The sequence below is a fragment of the Cydia splendana genome, chromosome 13, assembly GCF_910591565.1.
Source record: "Cydia splendana chromosome 13, ilCydSple1.2, whole genome shotgun sequence".
Taxonomy (NCBI): Eukaryota; Metazoa; Arthropoda; class Insecta; order Lepidoptera; family Tortricidae; genus Cydia; species Cydia splendana.
The window spans coordinates 15,042,431-15,059,793 of record NC_085972.1 but is presented as its reverse complement, the minus strand read 5'-3'; the positions used below and the strand labels follow the sequence as shown (position 1 = coordinate 15,059,793).

General features: G+C 37.0%; 2 protein-coding genes and 1 long non-coding RNA gene across 4 annotated transcripts; 1 reads left to right on the top strand and 2 right to left on the bottom strand.

Moving 5' to 3' along the window:
- Window positions 1–3,460: 3,460 nt before the first annotated feature.
- LOC134796159 (myosin heavy chain, striated muscle-like) lies at window positions 3,461–13,267 on the top strand. Its single transcript, XM_063768131.1, has 11 exons — window positions 3,461–3,661; window positions 3,873–3,999; window positions 8,779–9,346; window positions 9,781–9,840; window positions 9,957–10,289; window positions 10,363–10,467; window positions 10,820–11,086; window positions 11,461–11,652; window positions 11,795–11,924; window positions 12,670–12,768; window positions 13,016–13,267. The coding sequence occupies exons 1-11, from the start codon at window positions 3,565–3,567 to the stop codon at window positions 13,168–13,170; spliced, it is 2,133 nt and encodes a 710-aa protein (XP_063624201.1). The 5' UTR covers window positions 3,461–3,564; the 3' UTR covers window positions 13,171–13,267.
- Window positions 13,268–13,399: 132 nt separating this feature from the next.
- On the bottom strand, window positions 13,400–14,836 carry LOC134796157 (transmembrane protein 203-like). Of its 2 annotated transcripts, XM_063768129.1 has the most exons (3): window positions 14,649–14,836; window positions 14,381–14,549; window positions 13,735–13,979 (listed from the first exon to the last, which is right to left on the bottom strand). In XM_063768129.1, the coding sequence occupies exons 1-3, from the start codon at window positions 14,796–14,798 to the stop codon at window positions 13,870–13,872; spliced, it is 429 nt and encodes a 142-aa protein (XP_063624199.1). In that variant the 5' UTR covers window positions 14,799–14,836; the 3' UTR covers window positions 13,735–13,869. The 2 variants fall into 2 exon arrangements, with proteins under 2 accessions (XP_063624200.1, XP_063624199.1); XM_063768130.1 differs by lacking the exon at window positions 14,649–14,836 and having other exon boundaries at window positions 13,400–13,979; window positions 14,381–14,522.
- A 331-nt stretch (window positions 14,837–15,167) lies between these two features.
- LOC134796593 (uncharacterized) lies at window positions 15,168–17,363 on the bottom strand. The gene is made up of 3 exons (XR_010144966.1): window positions 17,286–17,363; window positions 17,108–17,156; window positions 15,168–15,345 (listed from the first exon to the last, which is right to left on the bottom strand). It is a non-coding gene; the product is annotated as an uncharacterized LOC134796593 (long non-coding RNA).

Sequence of the window (17,363 nt, the reverse complement as noted above, 5' to 3'; positions counted from 1 at the left end):
TTCCTCTACCTGTTGCATTATTTTGATGTCCCGTATCAGGTCCGATTTCTGTATTTTCATCTTCCACAATTTGGTTTTCATCTTCCACAATTTGGTTTTCGTCTTCCACAATTTGGTTTTCATTTTCCACAATTTGGTTTTCATCTTCAACAGGTTCGTCTGGGGTTTCATATCCAGAAATATCATGCAACTGTTCAGGAGCTGAAGACTCCTTTTCTTCTTCTTCACTCATGCACGTCTGGAAAATACAATCACTCTTTGTTCCTTCTTCTATTGTCTTGGTCTTCTTCTTTCCGCCAGACTTCTCTGTAACATCTTTTATAAATGTAACATCTCTGTATGTATCAACCATAGTTGTATTAGGTTCCCAAATCCTATACCCCTTACTGTACTCTCCATATCCCACAAAAATACCATGCTTACTTTTAGCGTCCCATTAAAGACGTCTCTGTTTTGGTATATGGATGTACACCTCTGAACCAAATTTGTGCAATGTATTTATGTCAAATTCTTTGTTATACATCAGTTCGTATGGTGTCTTATTAGGTACCTTACTTGGTCCAGTCCGGTTGATCACATATGCAGCTGTATTCACTGCCTCTGCCCAAAGTTCTTTTCCTAGTGCAGCTTCCTGTAACATTGTCCTTCCTGCTTCTACTAAAGTTCGCATGTCTCTTTCAGCCCGCGAATTTTGCTCTGGCGTGTAGCTGACAGATGTTTGATGAGTGATGCCTTTCCTGTTAAACAAATCCATAACATCTTTATTCACAAACTCTGTCCCACGGTCACTCCTAACAGTTTTGATTCTATGACCCGTCTCATTTTCAAACTTGTTAACTAGTGTTTCGATCCTCTCTTTTGTCTCTGACTTCTGTTTCAAAAAATATACAAAGCGATAGCTACTGTAGTCATCCTTACACAACAAGAAATATAGAGACCCACCTATGGACCTCTCCTCCATTGGTCCACACAAATCCATATGAATCAACTCCCCAGGGGCACTTGCCCGATTTGTACTGCTGCTGAATGGTAACCTATGCTGCTTTCCTTTAATACAAGGTACACATTGCTCAGTCAGCCCTTCAAGTTTTACATTATTTTTACTCAATACTTCTTTTACCTGGTTAAGATTCTGGTGAGCCAAGATACTATGCCATTCATTAACGCTTCTAGTGGTAGCCAAAGCTACTGCTTCATTAAACTCGAAATCCATTAAAAATAGATTTTCCTTGCGATATGAAGTGCATGTTACTTGGCCCCATCTAACTAACTTACATAGCTTACTACCTGCAATCAACTTATACCCTTTGTCAAATGCACAAATTAATGAGAATAAGTTTACTTTAAGTTCTGGCACATACAAAACGTCAAACAATACTGAGTCTGTATATTCACAGCCATTGTTTGCTTTCAATTCTATAGAGCCAACACCACATACCTTTAATTGGTTGCCGTTACCAACCGTAACCCATCTATTTTCCACCTCTGTGAGTTTAGAGAAGAGCTCCCTGGATTTGCACATGTGCTCGCTGGCTCCCGAGTCCATCACAAATGCACGTCCAGTCCAAGAGCTCTCCATGATGTAGGCATTTGGAGCCCTCGATACTCTTGGGTGTTGTCTTGCCCTGCAATCTTTATAAAGGTGCCCTACCTTTCCACAATAATTACATTTTCTATTTCTACAGTCATTCTTATAATGTCGGGCTTTTCCACACTCAAAACATTTCACACTATCATTTTTATCACCCTTCTTGAAGACTCTTGCGTTGTTATGCTTGCCTAGCTCCGTTGCGTTCCTCCTCTACCAATAGCCGTGCTTGAAGATTCTTCAAAGTCCGCTCCCCTTCTGCAACTGACTCCCATGCAGAAGTAAGGTGCTTGTAGCACTCTGGTAGGGTCATGAGAATCTTCGTTATAACCATCTTCTCTGAAACTACTTCCTTCAACGTCTTGAGTTTATTGACAATTTCATCAACCGTTGACAGATATTTTGTCATGGGTGCTTCATATTTAAGGCTATAAAACTTCTGCTGTAGTAAATGAATGCCCACCTTCGACTTAGAATCGTAAACAGTGACCAACTTGTCCCACATCTCCTTTGCAGTCTCGCATGTCGCTAAATAATGTAAAACTCCCTCTTCCACTCTTAAAACAATAACTTCCTGGGCTTTTCTGTCTAAATCATCCCATTTTTGTTTCTCCGCTGTATTTGTCTCCGTACATACCTCTGTCACTACTTTATATAGGTTTCTCGCTTTCAACACAATACGAGTTTGTAGCTGCCATGCTGGCCAATTATTTTCGCCGAGTATTACGGCCCTGCTGCTCTCCACTCTCTCCACTTTCTCCATTACGACTTACTTCCTCCAGTTCGGCCTGTTAGAGCCGACGACACCAATGTGCGTAAAATTTGTCGCAATTACTTCTCTACTGTTAACTTTCCGTGCCTGGGCCCATAACCTGTTAGGATTAGGGTTCCAAGCAGGAAAGAAAAAGCTTTTAAACACCAAATTAAGTTTATTACTCTCAAAACAAGACTACATACTATAATGGCGTCTCATACAAGAAGAACACCTACATTTGTTTTTTTTAGATTGACAACCGAATAATTCAAATACCTATCATAGACTATAAGTACTCTTTATTTTTTGTTGACATTAACAGTCCGGCCGGGGTGCGATTTTATTATCGCAGTGCGCGCGGGGCCATACAACTCCGCATGCTGCAATTCACTTTGCGACAATCGCGTCGCGAGCAGTCGCGGAAAAATGTGACAAATCACAATTTTAAAATCGCTGCGATTTTTTTGTCGCATATGCGCGCACTGCCATATAAACACATACGTTACATTTCTGCGACTAAATTATCGCGCGACAAAAAGTCGTGGTGCGCGCTTGGCCTTACAGCTTTAAGTTTATAGTCAGTAGAAAAAGGCACGAAATTATTTTTTTTTGTGGCAAAGTCAACTATTTGCGCCTACATTTTTTAAATTTACCGCCTTTTTCAGTAGACAAGGTCGCTGTGGCAGACGCGGTAATCCGCCAGTGAGGCCAGTCCAGACGGGATGATCAAATCGACCGACTTGATCAGAAAAGAAATTGGCGTCAAACTAATTTAGGATTTATGGTGTGTTTGAGTTCTCTAAATAATAAAAATGCCCCTAAACGAAAATACTAACGTCACAAATTAGTATTCTTGCGTCCGCACCAAAGAATATAATACTCACTAGGAGGTCCGCACCAAAGAGAACATAATCACTACGTTTGTCCGCACCTCCATTTTATTGGTCATAATCAGCGAGCCAAATTGGCGTTTGCTCCCGCACCACCTGATTTGATCAGAAAATTTTATCAGATTGTCGCGAAATTATATCCGTCTGGACTGGCCTGTATGTGCTGAACCAGTGTGTTCGTACCCTAAGAAATATCCATAGACTATAGAATTTTAAATGAAAAAAAATATTTCCCGCCGATTTCACTTATTTTTCAGTCGAGCTGAATGAATATCTACTTGATCCTTTGTAATTTTCGTTTAAGTACAAAATAATTAAGTAAGTAAATAAATATGGCGGAACCAAATGATGTAAGAGCCATTGAAAGTATTTCAGCTGCAGTCGGAGAATCTCAAATTAAGATTCTTCTCTCGAATCAATGCATGAAGGGTAAGTACTTACCAGTGTTTATTGAAACTTAAACAGATACAATGATGTAGTTATAAAACTATACACGCAATTGATCAAAAAGCATAGGAAAGGCTGCAATAAATTTTTTGCACTTTTGTCATTTCTGTACTCTTTACGCCAACAAAACTTGGACTTTTAGATACTTAGGTACACATTATTATTAAACAGCGGTGACAAATTTTTATTTCAGCGCAAGCATTTCTAGTGAATAGGCTCACAAAGCAATTTACCCGCCAGAAAGAAATATCCAAATTTATTAGCAGCGACAACTTGAAACTTGAAGCTGAAATAAAAAATGCCGAACAAGAGATAAAAAGGTAAGGTTCATGATAATCAGGATTATGGTTGAAAAATTTGTAGGCTTAGCAGCGTATTAAAGTATACGAAGGTTGTTAGGATAAACTTAGGTACCTACGTAACGTCGGCAAACCCTGTCAATATCGGCCGCCTCTTTTTCATAGTTGTGGCGACTGGCGAGCGCCATTAGGTCAGTTTAACTACCTATACCTAATGTATTATGTGTACAGTGAGTGAATTGCAAAAATTGCAAATAGTTAAGCACCTGTAATTAGTCTAAAGTTAATTGATTCCATTGTGTTACCACAGTTAAGCCATTTCTATTCAAGTTAGATGCATGAAAGTGTGTAGCGTATGCTATTAGACTTATATGTGTACGAATTAAGTACAATAAATACAATACAATAGAATTATTATTTATTTATTTATTTTAGTTATTTATTATACAAGAAGTTACAACTTTTTTGTTAAGGGCAATGCCCCACAAAACTACATTTTGTTTGACTGTGGAGTCTCACTATACTATACTTAATAAAATATAAATATTATAATAGGTTTACATTGGGAGTTAAAATACTTAGGTAAGTATGTCATGAATACTCTGTAGGGTAACACATTCCCTATAGAGTATTCAGGGATACCTTTTTAGACTATTTTTAAATCTACTTTTTTGGGCTCTTTGACTATGTCCGCGGGCAAAGTACCTATTCAGTAAATAGGGTAAACGCTTCTTAAGTGTCTTATCGCCGTAATAATTATACACCCGGCAAGTACTTCATATTTGCCCGCAGTTAGTGCTCTGGTATTATGACTATGTTTGACTAGATCCCTGTGTTCCTAATAGCTGCCATGACTGTTTACAGCTAACATATATTTAAGTTTTATTCCCACTGGTAAAACACGCACCACTGGTGGTTGGTGGTGGTTTACATAAATAATTTTCGTAACACAAATGAATCAATTAAGTTACTAAGACTAATCACAGCTTCTTAACTGCGCTTAATTACGTAATTTTTTTTTTGCAATTCACTCGTGTGTCGATACTGTCGATCGGTTGTTGCCGTGTCTATCACCGTAATTTTATAAATGTGTAGTTATTAGCTTAGACGGATTCTACGTTAATCAAGCCACTTCAGTCGATTGTTGGTTGGTGGAACTACCTATAGTACATATCTTAAGGTATTTAAATAAAAGTAAACAATTTGTAAATTTTCAGGTAGTTATAACATTTATTGGTAAACCAACCAAATACAAACCATAGGGTCTCTATTGTTTCCCAAATAGTTTTAAGTCATAATGTATTGTTTGCCCGAATTTTCGTTAGTCATAATTGGCTTTTCTCAGAAACGCGTAACTTTTCAGGATTGCCATAAAACAAACCTAACCTAACCTATCTATAGAATAACCTTACGAAAGTCCTGAAAAGTTAACGGTGTCAGTTTTATGACTAACGATAATATGACAAACAATACATTATGACTTAAAACTTTATGGGAAACAAAGGGACCCCGGAGCCATATCGTCCCCATACAACCATTTCCAGTCGCCGTTACGACGCGGTGTTGACACATCTTGTGTCGACACCGTCTGTTTCGGTCACAATTCCAGTCGCAGAGTCGTCGCCGTGTCGACACAGTTACCAGAAATGGGGAAGGGTCGACACATGACACAAAGTGACATAAAGTGTGGTCGCCGTGTGCACACATTGTTTCGAGTTTGCGACTACTTTATGCCAAAATCATTCGTTCATTTTGTTCCTGTCAAATGGAAACTGTCAGATGGAAAAATACTTAAATAAAAATAAGTGACATTAATACACCATCTCTAAAACGGATTACAAGACGTAATTATATATTGTTTGCATTTATATTACAATAGGACTTAAATTATTATGGGGAATTAAACTGCTCGAGTGATTTGATAAACTAAGTGTAATATAATCAACGCGCCACCACATTGTTTTAGTTTAGCCGGAAATGAAATTGTTTACTTCTCAGTGCCTGTGTTCATAACTATATTATTTGAAGCATTTTTAGTACTTCGATGCGTATACTATACTTAAATAACAGAAATAACGCTTTACATACTACGAAACTTGTTAATTATGATGTATAAATATGGTTTAAGGCTGAGAAATATTGCAGTCACAAAGTAGTCGCAATGTTTCGACTTTGTTTCGACTCTGTGTTGACACATGACACGCGCTGTCAAAAGTAATAACAAAGTTACTGGTATGTTACTGGATTTGCAAAATGGCTCCCTGTGTTGATTTGTTTTCAGATATTCTCAAAGTGTAAAAATGCCGTGGTCAGAGATGGGCATTAATCGATTAACTGTTTATTCGACTAATTAATGGAATAAAAAAAGTTAATTCTCAAATTTTAATCGCGATTAGTTTAGTCGACCTAACATAGATTGAAATTGAATTAATCTGAATATTAATCGAATAAATTATCGATTAAATTTCGATTGAAAGTTGACAGGGGGCCATTTTTGTACGTAAAAATAATAGAAATGTCTTGCATGCAGATGGTAACAAAACACTTTGTCATAAAAGTCGAGATGGGTGTCGATATTTAGGTTTTAGGGAGTGCCGATTTCGAAAATAATGACCATTTTGGAATCCGAAATGGCGGCCATGCACTGTGTCATAAAAGTCGTCATGGATGTCGTTTTATACGTTTTAGGGGGCCCCAATTTTGAAAATGATGACCATTTTGGAATCCAAAATGGCGGGCATGCACTATGCCATAAAAGTCGTCATGGATGTCGTTTTATAGGTTTTAGGGGGCCCCGGTTTCGAAAATGATGACCATTTTGACATCCAAAATGGCGGCCATGCACTATGTCATAAAAGTCGTCATGGGTGTCGTTTTATAGGTTTTGGGGGGCGCAGATTTAGAAAATGATAACCATTTTGGATTCCAAAATGGCGGCCATGCACTATGTCATAAAAGTCGTCATGGGTGTCGTTTTATAGGTTTTAGGGGGCGCAGATTTCGAAAATGATGACCATTTTAGATTCCAAGATGGCGGCCATGCACTATGTCATAAAAGTCGTCATGGATGTCGTTTTATAGGTTTTAGGGGGCCCCGGTTTAGAAAAAGATGACCATTTTGACATCCAAAATGGCGGCCATGCACTATGTCATAAACGTCGTCATGGGTGTCGTTTTATAGGTTTTGGGGGGCGCAGATTTAGAAAATGATGACCATTTTGGATTCCAAAATGGCGGCCATGCACTTTATCATTAAAGTCGTCATGGGTGTCGTTTTATAGGTTTTAGGGGGCGCAGATTTCGAAAATGATGACCATTTTAGATTCCAAGATGGCGGCCATGCACTATGTCAAGTCGTCATGGATGTCGTTTTATAGGTTTTAGGGGGCCCCGGTTTAGAAAATGATGACCATTTTGACATCCAAAATGGCGGCCATGCACTATGTCATAAACTACTTATTTCTATACCAAATTTCAACGAAATCGGTTCAGCGGTTAAGCGTCAAGAGGAGTTTCAAAAAAAACCGGCCAAGTGCGAGTCGGACTCGCGTATTAAGGGTTCCGTACATTAAGTGCGACTCGCGCTTGACTGCACATTTCTAATAGGTTTTCCTGTCATCTATAGGTAAAGAACTATTTTGTGTATTCAGACGGACATACATACAGACGCACGAGTGATCCTATAAGGGTTCCGTTTTTTCCTTTTGAGGTACGGAACCCTAAAAATATTTTTTTTTATTTTGTGGAATGGTGTCAATGTGATACCTTAAATGGATTCAGCACCCCAGATTTATACGAAAACGATACCAAACACGGCCTAGCACCTTCACTGATATAGATATATCAAGATAAAATTGAGAGCCCTAAATAAACTTTCAAGAGCGGATATCTCAAAAACTATTCAACATATCGAAAAAATTGACTGAATAAACTTGTAACAAATTAAATTAACTTTCATTTTGTATAAGTGGCCATGTCGGTGAGATGCATAGTTTCCGAGATATAATCGAAAAACCGGAAAATGGGACCTTCAAAGCCCCCTCTCTCCCCCCCGCTCAAGGGCTACGGCCGGGGACTTTTGATATGTTCACCTCCTAACTTGTCAAACCGAGTTACGGAGTCAAAAATTGTGTTCCGAGCATTTCCCTCTACAACTTTTGGAGCATTCGTTGCCTGACCTAAGTAGCTTATTGCATTTCTTTAAAAACTATTCTGTAAAAGGTTGACGGGTGTTGGGTGTTTATATGGTTTCGGTCGATTATTATCATTTGCATTGCCCATGATGACTTACTAGAATTACGAGCACACGAGACACTAATGGTAGTTTGACAAACCTTGGTTTTCAAGAGGTATTTTATATTGACATTTGCTGTCACAAATTTGCTGTCAGATTTAGTCGCAAACCGCACGCAAAGTGCACACAAATGTGTCGACACCTTGTTACGGAAAAGTGTAGACACGGCGACGACACTTTGTTTCGAAACAATTCTAGACACATTGTGTGGACTCTGTTACGACACATCTGACATTTAGTTACCACTTTGTGATTCTGCGACTGGAATGGTTATATGGGTCGGGTGACAAGCTAAACTCCCTAATTACCACCACAAGTTCATAGCCTTAGTGAACCATATTAGTACTAAAAGAAGGTCGTATTTTGTTTAAATTTTTTTTAGTAATTAGTGACTTTTGCTTGTCACCTGACGATATGAGGGTAGATATTGTTTGCTTACTATTATTTAAATACCTAAAGATACAGACTATAGTCCTAAGCTAAGGGTCCCTATCATTTGATTCCAGCTTAATGCTGGCTCATGAAAGCATAAAATCGGCAAATGTAGAACTTAAAAAAGAGTGGCAGTTGGCCAAGGAAAGGACTCGAGAAACGGCGGAGCGCATACAGATTGGAGAAAAAAAATACGACGAGCTTTGGGAACAATGCAAAAGCAGATACGAAAGTATTTGCTTTGTACAAAAGTGGCTGCAAGCTACTAAAAAGAAGGAAGCTTTACAGGAAAACATTAATGTCCTTGAAAAAGAAACCAAAGGTCTTCTTGATGAAATTAAAAATAAAGAAAACATGATATCGGAATTAACCAAGAAGCGAATAATAGAATTAGCAGAATATTTTGTACACGAAAAACCGAAAGTTGAACAGGATATCTTGGCTCTATCAAAGGAAATTAAAGAACTGAATGCTCAAATAGACGTGCTGATGAAGAACCAAGAAAGTCAAAATATTCAAAACAAAGAGAAAGCGGAGAGTGCGGAGGCCAATCTTCGAACACAATCTCAGAAATTGAACGAAATGAAAATTGATGACGGCTGGCTAAATTTGAACAAGAATACAGCCAGCAATGTGACCTTGGTATGTTGTTTAAGACCAGACAAATAAATAATTTTATTATGACTGACAATCCCAATACAAAGTTGCGTTCCCGTTTCCCGTGTCACTACAAGTGACACTAGATGGCGTGAGAATATAAGAGCTCAGCAGCTTTAATATGTGAAATGGAATGGGTTCTGAGATACGCAACTAGGTATTGAGATTATCATCGTCAGTAAATAATGTACCTACTCAATAAAAACACACCAAAGTCTAAACAAGTTGCTAGGTAAAGTTAGACCAAGATAAGTCTGCAACGATTTTGACAGCACACGTAGTGCAAACCTGTGTTATTTATACGTCATAAATTTTTAGAAGTTTGACGTTTAAAATAACACTTGCGCTGCGTGGTTATCTTATCTTGGTTAAACTCTTATGCAGATTTTTTTATTGATTGACATTTGCATGCATTTCAGATGCCGAAGCTGCAGCTTATGAATATCGACTTGGACGTCATGAGTGTGAAATTGGACCAGGTCACCTAGAATAGTTTAATTATTCCGTATCTTATATCTATACTATTTTGTTTCCCAAATTAACTTACAAAAATTTACGTTAATTCTAAAATCACTAATACCTAAACAATTTTCAGATTAAAAAGAGCGACTTAATTACACCAAGTCCCGTAAAAGAAGTTACAACAGGACATCAAACCTTAGACATTGGATCGAAAACTCCTGAAAAAGCATCACGTTTATCTTTATATTTTCAAAATTCGGAAACCGCCGATTCGACTGATGGAAGTAACCGTCACAATTACTCAAAACGCAAACTGATAAACATACTGGAAGATATCAGGCTTGACAAAAGTGATACTTATAATATTGTGTCAAAGGTTAACGTAAATCATTTGCAAGGCGTTTCGGAAATAACCGCTCATCCGAATAAGAATAAAGATATACCCACTGAACCTCCGAAACAAAAGGTTTGCAAAGTCTCATGAACAGTTAACGTTTTGAACATAATTTTTTGGTATCTAAACATTTGTTACTTTTTAGATTCAAACTCAACCCCAAGAAGCCGAAATAGAAGAACTGGATTTAACTTCTTCAAACGTGGAACACATTATACTGCCACCAACCGGGTTTTTAGACCAACTTAGGGTAGCTATTAATTATTTATATAACATTTAATTCAATTGACCTTCATTATATCTTTTTTTAATACCCCATCGGTGGCAAACAAGCAACGGCCCGCCTGATGGTAAGCAGTCACCGTAGCCTATGGACGCCTGCAACTCCAGAGATATCTACATAATTAAAGTCAATATTATAAGACGAAGTCGCGGGCAGAGGCTAATAGTAACTTAAAAATACATTAGAGGCACGCTAGCACGAACGTTGATACGAACTTAGTCATTTAAAAAAAGGAAATAAAGATGACACAAACTTCCGCAAACACCCTATAGTAATTAGTAACCATCTACTGTAAGTACTTATCCTTTATGTATTTTAGAGTTCTCAGGAGAAGAAGAAAACAGTAACATTTGATTTACCATCCGCCGAGCAAAAAATATCGTTGGATTCGAAGAAGTGTAGCCAAAGTCAAAGAGATGAAACAGATATTGAAAACGAGGCAAATGCAACAATAAATGACAGTCCGATGAACGAAAGCGCGGGCAGCGAAGAGAGCTTCACCAAAATGAAAGACATGATTTTGAAGAAACACAACTTGGATTTGTCCCCACCGTTTGTTTACGGCAAGAATACAATCACGCCTCAGGTAACCCCCTTCTCGCCTTAGCCATTTCATGGCCGTACCCTAAACCATCCTAAGATCTGCTTGATACACCTCCCGTGGTGCTCATACTGGGTTTTACGGCTGCAACTACCATTTAAACTGCACACCCAGAGGGAAAACTAAACCGAGTTAGTTGTTCCAAATGTACCTACTTATCGTCCGTTAATTTTAAATCGAATGCCCTTTAAAGTTATCCACCACCTACAGGGGTGTATGGGAAGTCTGATAGTTCTCCACGTGAGAGCTCATAGTCCTAAACGGTCAGCTTAAAACATTTCAACATAGGCACTGTGTTTAACTTCCTGGTCCGCTAAATTTAATGTAACCGGCACTTCATATTTAATTATATTTTATAGAAACACGAGGAGGTTGTGAAATCCAGTTATTTCAAACTGAGTTGTGAAGAAATTCCTTCTATTTCTGGAATACAGTCGGGCACAGTGGAACCTACCAACGATGTAGATGCAATGGACGGCGCTGAACCGGAAGCGGCCGACGGCCGACGCGTAGAAATGGAAGTTGGTGAAAATGTCCTCTCTAGTGTGAAGGTACATTGTTTGTTTTTCTAACCCTGAAATTCACTTCGTGGCTAGTTATCGGATTGCACTATTTGTACCTCTTTCTGAAATATTATGACTATTTATGACAAATTCATAATTAATAGGCATTATTATGATAATGAAATTGCAGGCAAAAAGGGGGCATATCGCAAGGCCTATAACTGGACTTCTATTTAATCACGGCACAGGCCTCCCTGACTCTCTGGATATTTCGATCAGCACAACCGGCTTCGAAGATGGCGATGCAGACTACCCTCAATGTAATGTTCCTCTATTTAATAAAGTTTATACAGTCATTACATACCTACCGACGATTATGATTATGACTAATGACATTGAATAAATAATAGTACTAGGTACAGAAGACTCACTCTCTAACAAAACGCGTCTGTTACGATCAGGACAGATATGGCCGCTAGGTGGCGACAGCACCACTACACGCGCGGCTTATGGCTAGCCACCAAAATTGGTGTGGAACGGATGTACTTTTAGCTACCTGTAGCAAAGCGACGAAATCGCGGAGTGAGCCACGCCTGCTAATGAGTAGGTACCAGAGACGAGTAAAAAACAAAGACATCAAAAATGACATACATGACTCCAAAAATACGAATATAAGATTGAAATAATGTACAGTTAATGTAATGTCAGTTTCGCTATGTTATGGACCTTTTCACGCACTATTTGACACATTCACTGCCAACGACCCGCTAGGCGGGTTCTCTCTCGGACGCTTTTCGCTACATATAGTACATATGGTTTTTCCCGTGTTAACGGCTACGTAGCGCGTAGCTTGCGCTAAATGCGCTGGCACTGAATGTGTTATTAATCAGCGAATGTATGCAATTTGCGTGAAGACTTAAGAATTTTAGTCTTTAATGTTTACTTGCTTGTGTTAGTACCTAGATTATTACCAGAACGACAACTTAATTACTTTGATTATGTGAAACCAATAGGACAGTACCCAAAAGCCGCCAAGAGGACAAAACACATTAAACATTGTTTCAGATTCAAGTCTTCTTCTGTCTCCTAAGGCTGACTTGCCAATGCCTTCAACCAATGACAAAGCTGATGTTGTTAGCCAGGATGTACCAAACTTCCTCTCAGGTAAGTTTCTTTTATACTGCTGAAAAATTCATTTTTATCTTCGTACCTATAAATGATTGCCATTGGATTCCATTGTTAATTAAAAAACTAAATTGACCAAACAATTTTAATGTTTTGTTTTAATTATGTAGGCATCATTTTTCTTTTTAATAATATATACTTATTTATATTTAAAAATATATCATAAATATGTATCAGGCAACAAATAAACTATTTGATATTGTAATAATATTTGTTTACATTATAGGATTGCGGAAAACAGGACTATCCTTTTTTGGAAATTTGGCAGGAGCAAGTGCTAACACAGAAGACACCAGTGCACCAACTGGCAACAATTTTAATTTTGCATTTGGAGGTGATGATAAGAAAAAGAAACGTGGACTATTTAATATGTTTAATTAAATGACATCTAACAGATCAGGCAACTGCTATGTTATTAAGTTTTCAAATCTCTTATCTAATTTTATTACTTTGTTCCTTAACAAAATTACAATAAAAACATGTAAAATTCGTTTAAATGTAGGCTGAATCTATAGTCATTACATTATACTATTATATTCATGCCATTGGTCAAAATGTTAACATTACATGATTATTACCATGCTACAAAATAAAAAATTACTTATTGACATAAAACTTACTGTTTATTTTAAAGAAAAGTTATAAATATTTTTTATTAAAGTAACTATTACTGATGGAGTTGACATGCTCTTACAGCTATTAATTGTAACAAAATAAACAAAGGAGCGAACACTTCACTATACTCTATGGCAGAATCACCTTGCAACTTCCTACACAAGAGAAATTTAAATACAAATGTTAGTCCCAGAAATATTGCACTCCAAGATGCTCTGTACAATGAAGCCTTATATGAACTTTCTAAATTCATTCTTATACACACTATGCAACAAAAGTATGCATTCATTGCATCACTAACAAACAGCGGGGCAAATATGGTCCACCAAGCACTGTTCACTATACCATCAATCTTTAAGGCTAGCAGCACTGAGAATATTGTGATTGTTATCAAGTTTATCCATATCTCGAACACAGTCAGTCCTATCCACTGCACAATCTCATTGAGTGTGAAAAACATGCTGATTACTGGTTGGCTCCAAGCATTGCAGTTCTGAACACACGGATGTGAATGGAAGAGGAATGCCTCACTTGAGCACCAAAATCCAAGTCATCAGTTAGTGGCTCCAAGTCATCTGCACAAAATATTGTTACAGTATTCATTGCCTAAGACATGTCATTATTAAAAAGGGCGAGCTCATCGCCAACAAACTGCCCCGCAGTTCGCGATTCTTTGTATTGTGGTAAACATATTTTATATTTCCATTTTATTATCAAAAATAGAAACGAAAACAAAAAAAATTGTTCTGTAATAGCAGTGGCTACATTGCAAAATGTGGCGCTCTTGTGTTGGAGGCCAAGACGCATTTTGGATTTGTCGCACCAGCTAAGTAAGTACATTACAAAATAAATTCTAGTAAAAATAAGAGGTAAGCTGACCAGCTTAACAGTGACCACTGCTCCCTATTTTTAACATGATTTTACTATTGAGTGTATAATAATAGATAAAATCATTAAACCATATGTGAATACTCACCAACCACATCCACAGTACCAGTGTTAACTTCAATTTGACATGTGCCTGAGAATAATATCTCCAACTGCAGGGCTAAGTTGCAGCAACGTTGAATAGCGGCTCCTAAGCCATGCAATATTATTTCCTTTTCGCCTTTCGTAAGAAGATCGTAACACTTGTCAAGTTGAGCCTGAAAAGTACACGTTTTCATTATTTATAAATAGAGTTATTGTCATATATTGATACAGACCAAACGTAATAAATTATCAATTTTAAAACCTAGAATTACCTTAAAATTAGTCTTTTTAGTTATGAACACAATATTGTCACCATCAATTGGGCGCACAGGCAATCTCTTCTTGATAGCATAGTTCTTATTTGAATTACGCTTAAACTTTTTCTTTGTTTCTTCCTTATTCACTACGTTTCCATCTGCCATTATATAGTAAATTCAGTCATTTTATTCTAACCTAATTTTGATGACAGCGTTTTACACAAAAATAAAACGCTAATTAAATAACTTACCATATTCGAAACCTAAGAATAATATTGAGAATGGCAACATTGTGTTGTCGGTCGTATTGTCCTTTTCTAGCATATACGTCCCTCTCTCTCTCTCACATTCCCACCACAGAGCAGTTGGTTTTGACAGGTGTTTGACAGTTACCGCCAAACCAAATTTCCAAGTCATTGTCTCAAAATTATACATATTTACACCAGGCAGGATTAAAACTTTAGGTTTCGAATATGGTAAGTTATTTAATTAGAGTTTTATTTTTGTGTAAAACGCTGTCATTAAACAACTGGGGCCCTACCGTGAAAATCGAACGATAGAGCGCCATCCGCACGTAAATTAGTTCGAACGAACCAACTGAAGCCTACCGGGAAACTCTTTCGTTTTGGCTTACGTCTTTCGAATCCATAGAATTGACCGACGTGAATGGAATGAACGAACCTAACGTTAAGTGTGCATCACACTTCACATCCTACGCTGGGACATAAAACCGGTAAATTAATAATTTACTTAAAACTGAGTTAGATATACTTAAATAATTAGTTTTACGTACTTATAACGTACAATGATACTAAAAACCTTCGTAGAATAAGTTTTAATACCAATTTAACATTTTTTGCTGTTTGTCGAATATAATTTTAATAGATTAAGCAGTAGTGTCAAGACTGTCAATGTCAAATTCATTGTTTACTGTCTCATGGCTGTCTTGATGTCGCCGATGTTTGTCTGTTGTACCACATATTTTAATATTATAAAATTTGTATTTACATTGAAAAGGTAAGAAAATCTTTATCTTGTCTTTAAAAAAAACTTTCTAAGCAGAAGAAATTACCGTTATAATTGAAGTACTTGACGACTTTTTGAAACTATGTATCACAATGTACCTACTTTTGATTATTTTAGTTGCTTTTAAACATATAAATTACTTCCTAGTACCCGATAACTTTCGAAACTACATAGTTTCGTTGCATACTTTTGGTTACTCTCGCTCGACTTATGAAACAAATAAGAATAAGATACTTGTTAAACAGTGAACAGTTGTAGTTTTTACATAAAATAATTATTTTAGCAGTTTAAAGGATAATTTTCAATCTACCTATTATTAATATTTTCTCAAAAGTAATTTATTTTATTACTTTGTAAGTTCTTAAGGTCAAATAGTCTATTGATTGTCCGAAGCTCCTGTAGTGGTTATTTTAGAAAAATATGCTCTAATTCATGTGTTTTTTTAGTTCCAGACTAGTGGGAATCACAATGGACCTACAGTGAGCACCCTGGCAAGGAATATGTTCAAGCTTATAGCTTCCAGCTATTGCTGGAAAATGGAAATTTCTATAATGATATGGAGGCCAACAAAGGTAGGCATTTTTACTGATTTCGATCACAGTAACGTTTCGTACTCATGAAACTATCCTGATTGTGTATGAGATAATCTACGATTTTCTTTCACTTTCATACTTTCTTTGAAATAAAAGTGTCTGCCCAACGCCAACTAGGTACATGGGTACCTACTTACCTAGATGCCAAGTAGGCTGGCTACATACTTATATATCCTATACGTCATGCTTTAAAGGTCTACAAATGTCTAAATTATAATAAATAAGAATAATTAGATTTGACATATAAACTTAATTTCAATTTCACACCGTTCACTGGAGTATGGTTTAATACAATAATTTGTATATATCTAAACATAATTCTTGTTTTTATTAACATTTCCACAGACTCCAGAGCATGTCTGGCAGCGCCTCATAGGGCTATCCTGCCCTCGACTCCCAGTCTACCAGCCGCGCCGGTCCGTCGCCTAATCACAACTCCAACCCGGTCAACCGCAACAGGAGCCACAACAATGTGAGGTGGTGCTGGAGATGAAGGTGATCGAAGCCAACTTATACACCCGCGAACTGATGCGGTGGAAAAAACTTTGGTCTTTTTTTAACATTAATTTTATAACTTTATTTGCTTAGACTGATTTGAAATATTCTTTATTGAAAGTGTATAATGTATATAGAGATTTGTCCGATTTTTGTTAAAATAAAAATAATAAAATTATACGCAAAGTATATTTTATTGAATTTAGCTATTTTTATCAGTACACGGAAGCGTCGCGACTATATCTCGCAGATCGTCGGGCAGTGGTCGAACACGTAGTTGGGAGATTTTCAATAAAAAGTTTGTCTTCACATTAACAATGTTTTATTTATTAATTTGTGTAAAAAATTTAACAATTTTACCAGGCTAAGGGTTAAGGGTTATATTTCCCACGTATGGCACTTCAAACATCTGTTCTATTTTTGATGAGTAAAACATTCAATTGTCATTTTCGAAATGTCAGCCTGGTAAAGGGTTAAAATTGTATAATTATATTTTAAATATTAATATAATAAAATTCGGGACTAACACATTCAGCACATGCACAAACAGGCGGCAAATGGGCAGAAGCTTCCTCCTCCTCCCTTATTGTCTACATTCGAAAAGAGTTAGTCAGAC